This window comes from Idiotropiscis lumnitzeri, chromosome 6, assembly GCF_059441095.1.
Source record: "Idiotropiscis lumnitzeri isolate Australia: NSW breed Sydney's pygmy pipehorse chromosome 6, RoL_Ilum_1.0, whole genome shotgun sequence".
NCBI lineage: Eukaryota > Metazoa > Chordata > Actinopteri > Syngnathiformes > Syngnathidae > Idiotropiscis > Idiotropiscis lumnitzeri.
The window spans coordinates 4366853-4385488 of record NC_142396.1 but is presented as its reverse complement, the minus strand read 5'-3'; the positions used below and the strand labels follow the sequence as shown (position 1 = coordinate 4385488).

At 39.4% G+C, this 18636-nt stretch overlaps 1 protein-coding gene across 3 annotated transcripts in view; it reads right to left on the bottom strand.

Moving 5' to 3' along the window:
• Positions 1–729: 729 nt before the first annotated feature.
• Positions 730–18636, bottom strand: part of il34 (interleukin 34) — a 38373-nt gene continuing 20466 nt past the window's right edge. The window contains exons 1-7 of one of the 3 annotated variants that reach the window (XM_088299558.1): positions 14906–15244; positions 14418–14521; positions 12459–12536; positions 12282–12359; positions 6314–6421; positions 4209–4389; positions 730–1505 (exon numbers count right to left, since the gene is read on the bottom strand). In XM_088299558.1, coding sequence (XP_088155684.1) covers positions 1447–1505; positions 4209–4389; positions 6314–6421; positions 12282–12359; positions 12459–12536; positions 14418–14521; positions 14906–14930 — 633 coding nt within the window. In that variant the 5' untranslated portion in view covers positions 14931–15244 and the 3' untranslated portion in view covers positions 730–1446. The other 2 variants (XM_088299559.1, XM_088299557.1) reach the window with 2 other exon arrangements.

The window sequence follows — 18636 nt, the reverse complement described above, 5'->3', positions numbered from 1 at the left end:
CTTTTATTTTTACACTTGTGTTGACCTTCCGGTTCTTGTATCAATGCATCTTTAACAAAATGTCGGGACGTTATCTACGTAACGTAGAAAAAAACAGAAAATATTGATTTGTAAATCCTTTCTCAACAAATTAGATAGACTACAAAGACAATATTCAAATGTTCAAACTGATAACATTTATTTTATTAAATATTCCTTCATTTTGGTTGAGATGCCTGCAAGACATCCCCCCCCCTGAAAAAAAACAAGCAAGCACAAGAACATGTTTGTCACCGTTATATAACCTTTCCTTTTCGCTGTCCCTAAATTCCTTGAAGTTGTACCTTGTGAAATGTTTTTTTCTTAAACTGTTGGACTGTGCTCACGCATTTGTTCACAAAGTGGTGAACGCACACTCCTCGCTTGTCCTTGCTCGTGAACAACTGAGCTTCTCGGGGATGCTCCTTTAACTCCAGTCTTTCCACTTAACCTGTACGCCTGGTGGACTGTTCCAATCAGGCGTTTTTTGGAGCATTCCTCAACTTTTCCAGTCTCATGTTGCCCTTGTCCCAGATTTTTTGGAACAGTTTACAAGATTCAAATTGAGGGGTAAAAAACAGTTTGAACAGCAAATATCTTGTCTTTGTATTGTATTCAATGGGATATAGTTTGAAAGTGATCTGCAAATACTGTTTTTTTTTACATTTTACACTTAATGTCGCAAATTCACTGGAGTTGTGGTTTGTATCGTCTCAAAGTCATCTCCCATTTTTCTTTTCTGCGTGGCCCCCATAATCCTTCTTTGTGTTGGAGTCATAACTCTTTAGATCGATTTTCATGACGTGAAGAACTTCCACTTTTACTTCAATTATTGCTGGTGTGAGTTTTTTTTTTTTTTTTACATCAGTATTCAGGTGTGCTGCACCAGTAAACTTTTGACAAACTGACATGATATCGTGCTGTATATTCAAAGTGACCTGCTTTTCCTGAATATCACATTTTATTCTTTATTTTACTTGATGTGTTTGAGTTGGAAAGCGTATTTATTTTTATTTTGAATGAAGTAACAATCTATGAATTAATCAGAAAACACATGGCTTAAAAAAAAAAAAAAAAAAAAGATGATCTAGTTTTTATTCCATGAGTGAAAATTTTAGTATGGTGTGTTTGGAATACATTGTTTGTAAATGCAGCTGCATGACCCGGATTGCCAGTGCACATTGATGAATGTGAAATATAGATATATATACCGGAAAAAACAAAACAAAACAAAGATAAAACATCATCTTCACCAATGGCATTAAGTCCATGAAAAATCGGACTGGATTTACCATTTTTGCAACTATTCTCTTGAAATCATGTCTATCAGGCAAAGCAATTGCACAATAAAACATGAAAGCTGAACAGATTCATAATGATTTTTTTCTTTTGTCAGTGCCCACGTCTCCTCACCCCCCTGGCCTCCTCTCAGCTATTTGCTCTTAAGGCTTTCTTCCTGCCTTTGTGACAATGGAAGGAATCCAATTCTGGAAAAAAAAAACATTTGTGAAAACAAATTCCGTTTTTTTTTTTTTATTTATTTATTTTTTTACGGAAGGCCTAAAATTCAGAAATTAGCAAAATTATCGAGGACAATATGCCTCTAAAGTCTCACAAAACTTGGGTTATCATATCTCATAAGATTTCAGACTTTAAAGCACAAGTGTTTTGTGTTTTTGTTTAATGTGGGGCTTTTATTATTCTCTCTCATCGTGTCATGCCGTCATACCTTAGAGAACTAGAGACGGCAAAAGGAAAAGTGTGATCACTAAAGCTGGGCAACGATTACCTTTTTTAACCACGATCAATTGGATGACGTCTTTGTGATTAATCGCATTGTTATAGACAAAATCCCCAAAATTCGGAAGTAGTGTATATTACTGCCTGCCAAAAGTATTCGCTAACATTTGCCTGGAAAAGAGAATACCAGCTCAAATTCACATCACTTCACATTTATTATTATGTTATAAATAATGATTTTTTTTGCAAAACTTTTTTATACATCATGTGCAAATGTGCATATCTAACGTTTTAAATTGTAGTGAATAATTAGCTGAATGAAATACAGCACAGACAAGTGCAAGCATTTTATTTTATTTTTTTGCCAAACTTTGTTCATAAAAATGAAAATCAAACACAAACGTGCATATTTGTTGGATGACAATAACTATTAGTAATGGCGCACTGTGTTAGAAAGCCAGCATTGTTTAGCTATGTGTAGTTCATAGCTGTTTGATGCATTGAATGCACATGAGTTAATCAAATATCCAACTGTGTGAGTGGTCTTTGAACGCATCTCCAGTCTAATACAGAAGGCAAGTGACTTCATTTTTTTTTCTCTTTTGCTTCTGTTGACGCAGCCATCGACCGTTACAAAAAAAAAAAAAAGAATAAAATAAATAAATAAATAAATAAATCAGTACATGTTCTCTAACAGGAGCCCACCTTCTGTACCTTGCCACTTAAATTTGATTGCACGGGAAACATCCCACTTCTCCAATCCTCTTCCTTAAATATCGTGTTTGATTCCTTGAAATTCATTATGGTCACGTGATTGTTTAATGGTAAAATTTTGTTGATATAAAAAAAAAAATGTGAATGCAGAAATGTGCATAGCTTTCCACCTGTTTCACCTCTACTCAATGTGCGATACATATTGTTTCCACCTGTTCCGGTGAGCGCCGCAGCCGGAAGCAACGGACTTTCACAATAAAAGAAATAGTACGAACGGCATTAATGCACGATAAAATGATTGTCGGCATTAATAAACTAACGCATTAAATTGCCCAGCTCCAGTGATCATGTATTGCAACATGAACGTAGCCACATCTACGAAATATCTTGGCTGCTCACTGCAACCTGCCAAAAGTCAAGAGCAATAACTAAAGCCCTTAGTATTCAGTTTAAGAAATTTGCTTCCTGGACACAGTTAAAGAAGTTAAAAACAAACATGGCATGCGTAGTGACAAAAAATTTTATGATGGCGACAGGGATTTTTTTGATTTTTTTTTTTGTCTTTCAAATAAATTGAAGGTCAACCAGCGTCCCGGAAAGGATTGTGTCAGAGATTTCTATTTCTGCACTGCCCTGAAGCGCAAATATCCGTTTCCATTATGACAGTTGATTAAAAACAAAATAGTGCATCAACAAATAACAATCAGAATCAAATGCTTTGATTTTCCGCATGAATGTCTTATTATCACATCATCAGCGTTTTTCCATTTTATAAGAACAACATCCAGATATCCAAACAATCCTCTCCATTGACTCAGAAAACATGTTTTTTTTTCTTTCTGGATGATACTTGTTCACTATGCATATTTTAAAACCACACATCCATGGAGTGTGTAGTTTCAGTTTGCTAACAGCAAGTCAGCGGTGACCTTAACATTTCATTTCTATCCGGAACACCACAAAACAACTTTGGCAGTTTAAGCCCTGTCAGGACAGCCAACGCTGGGCCACAACGAAAATATTATGATTTGAGCAAGTGTTTGAAATGCCACTATTTCAGTAATTGTTATACCATTTTGCACATTTTTAAATTGCTTAAAAAAGGAAAAAAAATTTAAGTGGCATTCATTAGTTGTTTGTTTTCTGGAAGAGCCAAGGGCATACCGACTATTTGATTGAGAACATGGTTGAGCGAATAATTGTTCATAGCATATATTTTGGCCCTCTCTACTGGTTAACTCGGGGTATGAATTTCATAGACGCAAGTTGAACAAACCACTCCCCACATACATATTTTCAGAGAACAAAAAACAATGAAACCTTAACGAACCTGCAACTACAAAGTCCAAATCATCCAGATGTTCAGCAAGGTGTACAAAGGGGTGTTGGTATTTTTTTTTTTTTTTTCATATTTCAAACAACACAACAGAGGTTATTTGATTGTGTGCCATTACTCGAATACCAACAATTTGGCAAAGTTCTCAAGAGGAATGCATTGATATTGTTTTCTCCAGATGTCAGAAATATCGCTAGGAACAATAAACCAGATTCATGTTTGTCACTGCACATTTGCGTACAAACTGTTTGAAAAGAGAAAAAAAAAAACGGCAGAACTTCACAGGCAGAGTAGTAAAATAGCCGCAGGTCCTCAAAACGGTTTCAATCATGTTTACAAATAAGGTGAAACATTATTGACATCCAATTCTTGCCGATGGGCTCAATCGTCTAATACTCACTTTCCTGTGTTTCTGTGGTGGCAAAGCATTCACTGAAGAGGCAATGCATGGTGTGACAGAAATTGTCCAAAAGGGATTTTGGAGAAGCAAACCTCCAGCTGGACTCTGGAACTCTGTCTGACTCTTCTGTTAAATGATCCCAAATGTCTTGGATTGCACCTGGAAGCTCCTGCTGGAACACCTGTGCGCACACACAAACACACAGTTTTGAAGTCAGCTGCGGTGCTGAATCTCTCATGAGAAACAAGTCGGTGTTGCAAGTTAGCGTCATGAAACATGAAATAATAATTCCCACCTTCTTCTATAATTAAACATTCGACAAACTAAATAAAGACATACACAAGGACCATGACTCATGACCAATTAAGTGATTTGGAACATTTATTTCCATTAGATCAGATTAGATGAAAATGTTATTTGAGGGTAAATCTAATGCACATGTCCACATCATGAGCACTAGTAATAGCCTAACTCCTTATCTTGATGAGCAGCTACATTGAGAGCTCTACGCCGAAAATGCTACATGTTGATAGACACACACACACACACACACACGAGTGTCCATAAATCCGTACGTCTGGTACAAACTCGCCGGAAATACACAAGCAGAGGTAAACAACCGTTGCGAGACTCAGACGTAGCGGTCTTTTGGAGCGATTTGGAAAACGGCTGCTTTAATGCTGTGGTGAGTGACATGAATACAACGTGTTGCATTGACCACATTGCAAAAACAGAAAGAAAACGAGCCCTAAAGCCTCTGTCGTCTCCTGCAGAATGCCTTGCAGTATGGTTTTCAGATTGACAGCAGCGGGCAGTTCTGGGTCGTGAATTTCCACGGCAGTACTGTGACGATTGTGAAACTAAGATACCGCAATACAATAAACCGTTACATCTCTACTTCTTGGACGGACGGAGAGAGGGCACGTAGAATTGGTCCTGGCGGTCGGGACAAATGAACACTGTGATTGGCTGTGAGGTAGCGAATCAAGAGGTAAATATTTTTTACTTTACGGAAATAACATTACTTGAGTTAAGTAGGAATATCTGGAAAATCAAAGTCAAAATATTACAAGAATTATCGTATACAGTGGTCCCTTTTAGCTTGGCCCCCCAAAAAAAAAAAATCCTTCTGAACTTTCATTGTGTGAAATGAGCTATTCAATGCACCTCACCAGTTACCTGACCTAATTTCAGCCAGTATCACAGGATCACTCTGTTTATGTCCCAATTTTGCTCATTCCCGACTTGCATAAAAAATAAAATAAATAAATAATACAATTAAGTCACAGTCTTGCCCAAAACACAAAGGACAATAAATAACACCAGCTACTATTCACCAAATTGCTTAGGAGACTACAAAGTCCACTTTCATGCGGTCACCACAATTTTTCTTTTTTCTTTTTGGGGTTTTTCCATGAAAAATTGTCCTGAAACAACTATCATTCCCTGCACACAAAGTACGATCAAACTGTTCAATGCCGGATTCTTTATCTGTGTGAAAGGTCTGAAACGGATAAAAATCTCTTGAGAATTAAAAAATCTCCAAGATTAAAAAAAATAATAAGAATCCTTTGTGTGTAGCAGGCCTTATTCTTTTTACTTTTGGCGATACTAATTTGTTCCCTTTTGTCCGGTTGCTGTTGGCTTAATAGAACTCCCAGCTAGAGTCGGTGTGATCAACTTTTTGTGACTGACACAGTACCAAGCGTAGATGTATTAGATGCTACATGAGCTTTTTTAGCAAGCATGTTGGTGAGAGGCCATCTATCAAATCAGTTTTTGCGAAATGGAAACTATCTCGCATTGCCGTAAACAAATTCCACCAGCGACCATTTTCCAACCTCGCCCCTACTAAACTGCAATTTTAATCGAATCATTAAAAATGAACACTTTTTATGTCCTGATAATGACTGTCCTACCCCGATTACCCCGTGGGGTCATTCCTCTATTCATTCCAAATAAACATAAATAGGATCAATGTGACATCCCTGAGCTTCCAAATGACCTCAGAACCTTGCGTTCCGAGGCAAACTCAATTATGTGTTAAATTCTTTAATGTCGCCACATAATAGAGACATAGTAGAGAAGCATGACCGCTGCCTTACCTTTGGAGGATGCGAGTGCATGAAGACTCCCTCAGCATCTTGCAGACGCCTCTCCAACTCCGTCGTGTAGGGACGCGACGGATGTCTCTCTGGCATGACTCGGATTATCTGGAAATTGAATCTGGATTCAATGCAGTATCTTTATACGTGCAAAAAAATATTTCAACATATTTTAAACATAAAACTTTGAGGCATGTTTGCAGATTGTCGTTACAATTCAGATTCCACAGTGTTTCTCGTTGCATTACGTCATCTTATTATTCTTTTTTTTTTTACCCTTCTTTTCAGTGAGGCGATACAGATGCACACAAAAAAATGTAATTGAGGCCCATGACTAGCACAGCAGGTCTACAATATGTTTTGTAAGTCCACATATTGGGGAGGAAATGAGAACTTTAGCATTTTAATTTATGAAAGATAAATTGAATGAAAACTAAGTGTGTCCATCCAAAAGAAGAAAACTGTTGGATGGATACATGGAGTTGTGGTAGGACGTACTGTATAAGATGATTCAGTGTTTATTGCTACGCTATATGGAAAAGACTAGTCTAATCCTCTTCAATGTCTCAAATTAGACGTGAAAAATGAGTAATATTTTAGTCATGTTATATATTTAATATATACTATATACAATAATTGCTCATCACGATTATGCAAATTTTGTATTCATTGAGTCTAATAATCATAATCGTAATTGAATTTTATTTCATTGCACAGCCTTAACGCATTATGCGTTAAATGTTGCCCACTCGGCATCTAATGCAGCCTGGTCATCCGCGAAGGGGGATTCCCCCCGCCTGCGGCCCCTTTTCAAGGTTTCTTTTTTTTTTTCTTGCGCTCTTCTGGGTTTTAGATCAGATTCCGTTAATATTTGTCAACTGTGGGCTTGTTGAAGCCCTTTGAGACTTGTTTGTGATTAAGAGCTATATAAATATTTGTCTTGGCTTAACGAGAGCCATACTAATGCATTTTATGGAAAGATGCCTTTCAGAGCAGACAAGGACACTTTACAATCAAAAAAATTAAGACACAAAAATGTAAATGGAAAAACAAGACTGGGGGGGATGTAACGCTGAACAGATGTGTTTTGAGTTTGGCTGTAAAGAAAGAAATGGAGTTTGTGTTGTGCAGGTCAGATGGTAATACATTCCAGAGATGGGGAGTAAAGTGACTGAATGTTCTGCTCCCCGCAGTGATGAAGCTGGCAGGCAGGACAGTGAGCTGGAGAAAAGGACGCGGATCATGGGTGCAAGACGAGGTGGCCATTTGTACGCTTGTCGGGAATGGTGGACTGAGGTTCTGGATGACGGTCAAAGTTAGCAGGAGGATTTTGAAATATATTATAAATGTATGTATGTATATACGTTTGCCAGTGGAACTGATTTCAATCCGGGGTGATGCAGTGGAAGGAGGCAGTCCTTGTAATGAGCTGAGCAGCTGAATTCTGGACCAGTTGAAGTTTATGGAGGGATTTAAAGGCATGATCCCTCTACCAGCATGAAAATCATCTTCCTAAAATAATGGCCTGTTTTAATTTTTTTCCCCCAAAACACGAAAAATTTAACATAATACTGAATGTTTTATATTTATTCTGAATTTCATTTCAGGGGTAGAATTGATTGATCTGTTTAACAAAGGGGGTAGCGGATTTGAGCAAGTGTTCAGCATCCTGAGGAGATGTTTAGGTTGTAAAATATTTTTTTGTCAAAAGCATATTACATTATTATTGCCTACAATAGCCTATTATCAGATTTAAATGCACTCGAAAGCTCATCCACTTTGCCGTTTCTGAAAGGTACATTTGATTGAAAAGTAAGATAAAAGCTCACGGGTAACGGGCAATTGCTGGATTAAGTGCCGGGGGCCCGATGCTTTTAACTAGATTTCAGTATCGTCTGTAATAACTTAACTCAAGTTACAAATAACAGTCTATTTTGCCTTTATCAAAGAGACCTATTAATGGTGGTGTGCCTGGATGTGTTAACGGCTTCTAACGAGTGTATTAAAACCAGACCTCACAAGTCTCACGCACCGGTTGTGAGAATTTACTATTGGTTTGTTGTCTTGTCAGTATAACTTCAAAATTTTGTTGGTAGCGCTTTTATGTTTGATTATTCCTTTTTATTTATTGTTTTTAATTTCTTACATCTGCCGTTTGACGTTTGTATTGAAATGAATTTAAATGAATTTATTATTCCAGCAGTCTTAAGTTCAGAGTTGCAGAGCTGGCAGCATTCATCTGCCCACATCATAGCGCTTTCCACCACTGCCTTCCCGGTTGTCCGTCTCCCTTGTTGCTGCTGGCGCACTGCTCTGATCTTAATTGCGTTCCTCCTACACATTGGGAACTTCTAAAAGCACCAGGTCTATCCTCCCCATCTCTGTGGCTTTGGACCACATCTTTGGCACGATCGGTCCTTCTCTGATGCTACATTCCTAAGATCTCTTGGTGCTTAAGGCTATCGCTGGCCTGGTTGACTGATTGATACGTTACACTTCCGTACAGTACAATCCCACGCTTTGGCATTGCAGACAGCAGAATGCGATGAATCCCTCAACTTGATCACCAGCCTCACCTTCTGCAGCTTGTCGCCAGCACGGGTAGATTTCAGTGGAAGCTTCGAGGTGTTTCTTCTAAAGGGTGCCATTTTGTTCAAGCAACAAAGGAGGCCCTGCCACTTCCTGATTTAATTGCTGGATTTTGCATCCAGCTTCAAGGCTGTTGGCAATATGATGTAACACAGCTTCAATGGCCACATCAGGCATTGGTAGAAGGAGAACCGGCAGCATCTGACTTTGATGCAGGAAACTGTGGTCAACCTTGCTCTGATATTTCGAGAGGTGTGATGTAATACATGCCGCCATCTGTCTGTCAGAGAGGTTGGCTGTCTGGAGATTTCTCAGTGGCTGGTCTGTCAAGATTGGGATTGTCTTACTGCCAACAGAAAATGAGATGGATGTTTTCCATGAACCTGACTTTGGATTTGCGTCGTGGCTTCTCATATGGTTCTCTTGCGGAGAACTTTAGATTCCACTGTGGGTTAGGCTGAAGTTGCTGTTCATCGTCCTGGGCAGATGGGTCTTCCCCCACTCAAAATGCAATGATGGGATCTGCAGCAATATGGTGCTCAATCTGGCTATGATCCACCCTCGCTGTATCAGCTGCTGCAGTGCTGTCCTCAGAATTCTGATGACCAAATAAGTTGTTACATTGGGCAACCCATAGTTGCCTACTCCAAGGCTCCTTTGGTTATTTGTCTTTCATCCCGCTTTTCAGGGGACTGTCGCATGGATCTCTCTTCGTTCTACTTGTAGTCCAGTGGAGGGTGTGCAGGAAAACAGTTTCATGGAAATGTGAAAGGTGGGTAACCAAGGCTTCCTCCCCTAGTGCTGTTTTTCAGTTTTGAGCCCGCAGACTTTTCTGTGAGTCAATTGCTCACTTTACAGTGGCAAACCAGATTAATTAAAGGGACACTTGATTCATCTGAACATTGGTACTTATATAATAGCTATCAATGTAAAAATGACATCACTGTGGATGAATGGAAAATTTCTGATCGGTCCCTACGTGACTCTCACAAAGACATTGAGGGAAAGTAGGGGGGGTGGACATATCCTTTATTTTTAGGGGGGAGTTTTCAAATCGTTATTTAGTCACGGCTTTCTCCAAAACAAATAGAGGGGCCAACAATTTTTATGAATAAGGCCGGCAAGTCGAGGCTGGAAGGGTAATTAGATCGCGGCCGCAAGGCGGGGACTAACTGGCAAGAAAGGGTCAAGCTCTGTCAAATAACAGTGATACAAAAAATAACACTGAATAAAAAAAAAAAAAAAGATCAATAAATTTCAATTTCAATTTAGAAATGTAATAGCTTAACTATGGTGACAATATTGGCCAATTCTCTTGATTAATAAATTGCTAGCTGTATCACAACTGCTGTGGCAAATTGGTCTATATTTATACTTTATTTATGACTTGCCATGGCCCTAAAGCAACACCATGAAATCTCCTTTCCTTTTGGTCCCGGTTTAGATGAATTAATTTTCCATGAGTCCCACTCAATGCTTCTTTTGTTTGTCGTCGGTAGGTCCCATTTTATTTTGGGGGAATATTGTCGCTGTGAATCTAATTTCTAGTCTAAGTGACAGAATAAAGTATTTGTAGCCATGTACCTATCCATCTAATTCTTTCTGTAAACCCAGCTGTCAAGTGACATCACACATAAATTCCACTTATTTTGAAACTCAAATTTGTATCACTTCTGGTGGTGCACTGTCTCGACACTGACGATTGCGACACGGCAACAGTTCCATGAATGTCACATAAACAACAGAACCAGCCACTTAAAATAGATAAAACAGGCAATGGATAATAAGATAATTCATTTGCATGCATTCATATTTGGATGACACTACTGAAGCACATCGACAAATTATCCCACAATATTCCGCTCATTTTGTCTTGCAACATGTGACTGAATTACAATGCTGCTCCAAACATCTGCACATGAGCATATCACATAAATGAGACTCTTCACACAACGTTATGTGAATGAATACCAAATTAATGAATGTTAAAGATAAATAATATGGATAAACATCAGGGTTGGACACTTTACCCTATTTTGCCGGTCCGTCCTCCATCCGTGACCTGGGAACCTTTCCATCATCCTGATTCATAAAATAATCAATCTGCGTCCCTGTCCTGCGACAAAGCTCTTCCGACCTTACATTTCGCCCCCCGGAGCCCACCCCGAAAAACAAGAAAGCGTCCGTGCATGACGAGAGGCTAGCACCAGAGGTTTCTTAATTAAGATTTAGTTAAGAAACATCAATTAAAGCTCATTAGCTGTCTAATTTCCTATTAACATCCACGTATCGTAATTTCTGGACTGTATTTATTGCACTTCATCCCTTTGCTCAAAATAAATCCGATTCAAAATGCAGCTTAAACTATCTCTCTCTCTCGCTCTCTAAACTGTGGTCCGCCGATTTAAACGCTGCAGTCAGATGCAGCAAAGGAAGACACACACATTGTCCCTCAGAGTCATTAGCCAGAAGGATGTCATTAAAAATTGGTAACGGGGCTTAGAACCTGACTTTTTCCAGATTTTTAAATAAAGGGTAGCTTGGAGATAGGTCTAAACCTCGACAGCACAACGTGATCAAGACCAGGTTTCTTGAGCAGAGGATAGAACAAAGTATGTTTAAAATGTTGGGGGACTACACCAGAAGACAGACTGCTGTTGATAATGACCAAAATCGATTAACCAATACTCCGCAGAATTACAATCGCAGCGTCAATAGTTTTAATTAGTACATGTGGATCGTGTTAGTAAGCCTGAATTCAACAAATGTTCTCTTTCGGCCTCTTTAAACGCTGGACGTCATCCACCTACTTACGTTTCGCTTTGCAGCAATTCTGTTTCACTGATACTGATAAATTCCTTTGAGGCTAATGTAAAATCTGATTGGTTTAAGGCACAGTTTGAAACGGCTTTGCGTTACATCAGCCAACACTGATGAGTCTAAAGTCCGTAGGCAGATTTGATTGACATGGCAATCTTATTGGCCCACAATGCTACATGCTGCTGTCTGGAAACAGCGCAAACAAGAAACACAATGATATAGAGACAATACACAGTTGGGAAGAAATTAATGCAATTTCAATGGACAAATATTGGAATTAAGGGTGTAAATATGTCGGTGCCTCTGATAGTGTTGATGCCAGCAGAGAACTTGCTGGCATCATTGTCTCCATCTATCAGAACATTGACGCTGGGCTAAAGTACTTGAATCCTGCCAGAATCTTTGGTGTCTAGTATGGTACACTGTTGGCTCACATGACATCACATAAAATGACCATTTGATTCAAGGTTTGGGAACTTCCAGGTACCACTGGAATTTTTATCCCGTGCAGAAGCCATTGCTCATCAATGAGACAGTTAGCTGAGAAATGCGGGCTTACCCTTTTTAACACGCCATGGTTAACGAGGAACCACATCCTCTGGAGGTGAAGTTCTTCCAAGTTGTCCACCCGCAACTTCTAAAAGCGGGGGGAAAAAAAGAGCTGAACAGCTGTTCAACAGAAAGAATCAAACTGAAAAAAAAAAAGCAGACTCAAGCGACGTATTCAAGTGCTTACCATTTTGCTGATATTTGATGGTTTAAAAACTTCCTCGTGATGAACTCTGATGGTGTAGTTGACAGGGAAGTTGTGCTTCTGCAACACATAAAGAACCCCTAAAATGTGTCATGTTGTAAAGCCATGACATAATTAACTGTAATTTGGTTATTTGGTTCATTTTCTTTGTGGTCTTCCCTCAGTAGACGAAGTACACCCTGAACTGGTTGCCAGCCAATCACAGGGCACACAGAGACAAACAACCAGCCGCGCACACACTCATACCTAGGGGCAATTTACAGTGTCCAATCAACCTGCCATGAATGTTTTTGGAATGTGGGAGGAAACAAGATTACCCATAGGAAACCCATGCATGCACGGGGAGAACATGCACTCAAATGTAAAATTTCCAGAAATTTTTTTTTTCACAATAGTGTCGGCAGACGGTAGCAGTATATTATGTTTTATGCATATTTACAGGAGGATTGATTCCAATTCAATAAGGCTTCCCCCCCTATGTTGTACTTGGGATATGACCCACATCCAACCTGAGCCACATCAGAGCTAAAAAAAAAAAAAAAAAAATCTGAATTTTGTCACTTGAACCATGCAGTAGCAATCCCTGTATCCTACAAGGTGTTGAAGAAGTAACTTAAATTCAAACTGGCATTTAGAACTTGGAGACAGGCCAAAATAGCCATTGTAAATATTTCACTCCATGTGCTTGTGATAATTAAAGGTTCAGCTCTACTACAGGTTCCTGGCTTGCCTCTCGTTTTTTGCTTTTACATTCAACAAAGGAGTTGGTCATAAAGTGGATAGCAGCAGCTGGTTGGATGCCTCACATCCGCAAACCAACACAGATTCACATTGCAGACCAGTGACAATGACTGCCTTGGTGTGCAGTGAGTAGCAGACAACAAAGTATAGTCAAAGAATATGTAGACATCTGTTCTTGCAAGCATTTTATACAAATTGAATTAAAAGATTAACTATGTTCAAACACTATGTCTGGTCTCAATGAATGGTCTTATGTGGTCATAATTGCTCAAAGAATTGTGGCCTCAACTTTCATAGACACTGTGTCTTTGTACTCAACGGGTGTGTTAGTCATTTGAAACAAATGAGTGCCGTCACCTGATGAGACACCTCCTTTACCTTTAATCTGAAGATGATATTTGCCGCGCACTGAAATGAAAGCGTTACTGGGAACTAATCCCATGTTAACGCCGGTGCTAACCAAAAAAGCAATACCTATTGAGGCCAGCTCACAAACAGTAAGTGGAGTCTTACTAGCTGCCGCAAATGCAAAATTAAAGATGACTCAAGATGTATAAAGACGGCTCAGATAATGGATGGATGGATATGAAATTAAGTAAGTAGTCATCAGGACCACATTGGGTGACATGGCTCAGGGGTTGAGTTGTGACCATGTCAGAGTGTCCATGAGCAATATATTGAACCCCCAGTTGCTCCTGATGCTGCATGATGATGAGGCAAGGCTTTTCGATCTCATTTCATGAAGCCATCACATCATTGCTGTGTCTATCACCATAAATGTCCATTTTATGCTTCATGTTTCAAGTGGGATAAAATTAACGTCAAGTAAATACTGTTACTAAATCCACATAACCTAGTGACACCCCTCTTTAAAATATTTTTCATCTCTATTTTTCTCAGGCCACTGCATTTCCTCTGGAGTCAGATGGTGGTTCACATTGTGGAAAATTCCATTTTTGATGTTCGCTGAGCTCAAGATACTTACTGTGATTGTTGTAAAAAAAAATAACCTAAGGGCAAGTCTTCAATTTGGACAAAATGTCTCAACAAACGAAAATTGATGATTGAAAAAACACAGCATGTCAATTCGTAAATCCATTACACACTAGTATGACTTGACCACCACAGATTGGCGTCCTTCAACTCCCGAGGAAATAGTTTGTGTGGCACAGTCGTAAACATGCCATCATTCTCTCTTACCATGTAGCGTCGCCTGTGACTCAGATTGTCATCAAGCGTCCTCAAGGCAATGCACATGCTTGGCGGTGTTGGTGCCATCAGAACAGGCATGAGCAGAATCAGGCCTACGAGGACAAAATGAACAACAACAACGTGAACATCGACATCACTATGCTATACTGAGATTGGTGGCTTATTAATGCAAACCATATCTAAAAAGCACCACGACACAAAAATCGATTAATTTGCCCCAATTCTGAACATGGCTTTTTACTTTAGGGTTTGCTCCCGCCTCCACCATGAATGTGTGGAAAAGATTCTGGACATGTATTTATTCCACTTTATGAAATCATGAATGAGGAGCGCACAGCAATGACATCGCAGCCATGTTTGCTTGTCATGGCGCATGGGAAAGATGATGACCTTTAACTGCTGCCACTAATGATAGTGATACTGGTACTAAAGTTATTAACTAGATTACTTTGTTATTTAAACTGGTGTTGCCCAACCTTTTTGCGCCGCGGGCCGGTTCATACAAGTACGAAACTTTTGCGGTCCAGTGACTGGTGTTGGGGGGCGGGGGCAGCTGGCAATTGTTGCTAATGCTAATGCTAACAGTTAGCTGCTAACAGGTAGTAGCCATTAACGCCGAAGACTTGTGTCGTGTCATACAACGACGGCGTAATTAAGTAGCGGTTTGTTAGCGTCCTAAATTCGTGACTGAATATGATTTCGGGATGCCGTTGTGTTGATTTTGGTAGCAACTATCTAAAGTCAATTAAAACTACGATAAAACGAGACGAAAGGTCGTCGACGGAAATCAAGGTGGTCGTTACACCACCACGAAGGCCAACTTCAAAATAAAAGTCTAAAAAGTGTTATTGCATAGGCGCCAATGACACAATGTATAATTTGTTAAGCTTTATTTTGAAGTTAACCATTGCAGAGGCGGCTTGTTCGTTGACTATGTTTGCAGCTACCTTGACATGTCTGTGTGAAATGTCCCGATAGGAGACAGAAAAAATAAATAAATTGAGAACTCGTTTCACCTCAAGTTGCCAAAATTCTCTCATACACGCAACTTTCGTGATCCACCTGGGGTGTCAACTTCTGCTATTATAGTGATTGCGGACTATTATCATGTTGCCTTAATGTGATCGCGTGTAGGTTTTTTTCTCACAAGCCATTCCACGGATCGTGTCCGGCCTATCATAGATGGATATAATGGAGAACAGTATGTCACTTTTAAAAAGCCTCAGATAATAAATAAACCAGAAGTACTGCAAGTTTTTTTTTTTCCATATCATCTGTGCCCGGTCCAAAGTGGCCCGCGGACTGGTACCGGCCCGTGGCCAGATGGTTGGGGACCTCTGATTTAAACATTTACGCCGCTCCCGGTGTTCACACACAAGCAAGGCAGCTGAAAAAGTCTGATGTGGAGTTATTCCCTCTGCTTGTGCTGCTTATTCAACCATGCATGACCTTCACTCACTACATCACAAGAGTGTTATCCTTGTAAAAATATTTGACATTCATATCAACCCTTGATCTCAGCAGGAATAGCAATACTGTGAGCATTTGACAAAACCTTGTTCAATGTGCCGAGGGTTGTTACGCCTCTGATAGAAAGACACTTGACCGAAAGATTCCTCCACATGGAGTAAATCCTGAGAGGAGCTCTTACTGCACACCAGATTCGATGTGCATCCGAGCCAACATCTCCGCACGAGTCTCTTTACTTCCCGAACACCTTCGCTTAGACTTGCCAAGCAGTCAATCAGAGTGTTGCTATAATTGTCGAACAATCTTAATTGTTGAATGGCATCTGTCCACATAGGTTGGTCAGATGTGGGCTACGATGTGTCAAGACAACTCAAAATCGTCTACGTTTGTCTGCGACACATCTGTCGGCCCAAAATCGGGCTATATTCATGTAGTCTGCCGTCAGCATGAGGGAGGTTTCAAATCTTTCAATCCAATTCTAACTTGAGATTCAGTTGTGGTGAAAGAGCCGTTCCTTCTATATTTCGTGACTGTGAACAAGACAAGCAGTGAAGAACAGATGGGTAGATGAAGATTTTAGGAACCACAGCAAATCAGCCATAAATTGTAGGAACATGTTAAGCTACCAAGAGGAGTGGCGGAGTGCTAAAAATGGTCAGCCCTACTTCTCAGTGTTTGCAGTGAGAGCTAAAGGTTATTGCAGATTTTTTTTTTTGCAAGCATCATGGAGAGTGCTGTAAAGCATGCTGACATTAAACTCTAAAGAATGTTAGCATGTGTTCCGAGAAAAGATGAATCTTACTTCAAGGCTCAAAATATTTTTCTGCATGCAAAGCAATTGTGTAAATCAATGACTAAATTTCAGGAGCAACCTTCTAAATTTGTAGAGCTTTTTTTTTTTTTTTTTTTAATAGAAGTAACAGTTTTTAAATTCACATTGTGTGTAGCGGCAAACAAATTGTGATCGATCACCCAAGCACTTAATTGCGGTGTTAAAAGCGCGAGCCGTGTTAGCTTGGCATTTAGCATGGCTTCGCCATCTTTGCTCGTCCTTTCCTCATGAGTATACTTGTCAGAAATGTAGCTTATTTGTCGCCATGATTACTGACATAGAAGCGACTTCGGAACATGTTTAGGCACGCTACTAGCAAGCCGAAGCTATTGCTAGCTCACTCCTTCTGCGGAGCTTCCCTTGACTACCATAAGCCCAGAGAAGCTTTCTTTTTTAAATGTCTCAGTAGTTTTTCTTTCGTTTGACGGTTGTCTCAATGTTTGATTTTCAGTTTTGCTGTCATGTGTGTTCACAGGCGCAAAATCAACCTGGCAGGCAGATGGACTTGAGTCTAAGTTTATTTGCCATATTGCATTTTTTCAATGAAGCATATAATGGTTGGATACTTATTTCTTTCTTACACACCTCCATTTGCCCTTTAATCCCAATTCAGTAGGTCACCAGGATATCATGGCAAATATCTTTGATTCATGTGAGAGCAGCAGTGAATCAGGCCAGATTTACTTGTACTGCGTTCCTTAATTATTTTTTTTTTTAGTTTTGGTTATGGTTACAGTAAGAGCTCCGTTCCAAGGGTTCCATCAACCAGCCATGCATGCAATGTTTGCAAAGATCTCTGTAACGCAGATGTGCATCAGTTTCATTTTTCCATTCATTTAAACATTCAATCAAAACCACATGTCCATCCTTCTGAAGTTTTTTTAAGATACTCACACTGTTTACATGCAAAGGCGGCAAAGGCGGTTTTACAGGGTCTCAATGGGTGGCAGCTGGAACCTTGAACAAATACCTTGCCAGCCGAGGTGCCACCCCGGTTGAAAATGAATATCGATACTAAATTTAAAATGTTATTCATAAGCTTCTATGGTATTTGATCCACCATTCTTTGTAGAAGAAATGGTTAAATCCTAACGTGCCACCAATTAACATCTTCCAAGGTTTACGAGCCAATGTTTGTCTCTCTCTCTCTCCCCCCCTCTCTCTCCTCACCCCTCCCTCCCTATGTCTCTCTCCCTACCTTCCTTTCTCAAGAACATTGTGTTGTGCTCATGAACTTGGATAAAGAAGTACTCAAAGTAACTCCAAACCCATAACATGACATGTTTGTCACAACCATTCAACTCCATGACAACACGTAATAAAAAATTCATAATGTCCAACAGAGTCAAACATCTTCAAAGTACACAAGACAGATAAAACAAAATTAAATACAGCCTCCCGATTCTTAATGGGATACATGTCAACGCAGATGTTTTTTTTTTTAAACTGAACAACCCAATGCCTCAAAAATATTGATTCTGGATGCCTTTTGTAGAACTAACACATATTTTCTAAGCACACATTACTCAGGAAAAGTCACAGCTTTTTATGTACTGCCGCTTGGTGCACAAACCTGAGTTGGTTAGAAAAATTGCTTCCACATATGTTGAAGCTTTCAGAGCGGATATGAATTAAAATTAGACTGGGGCTGCAACGTTTTATTTTAACAATCGATAAATCAGGCAAAAAAAAAAATAAATTTAGTTTTTTAATCACATTCAAAAACTGGACATTACCTGGTTTGGTCGATAACGTTTCAAAAAAACTGTTGATCATTGTTTTCAAAAGTCGACGCATGTTTCCAATTTTTTTTATTTTGAAAAAAATAAAGTTATAATCATTATCAGACAATATTTACTGTTGAAAGGCGGCAATTTCGAAGGACTTGATGAGCTAAATAATCAG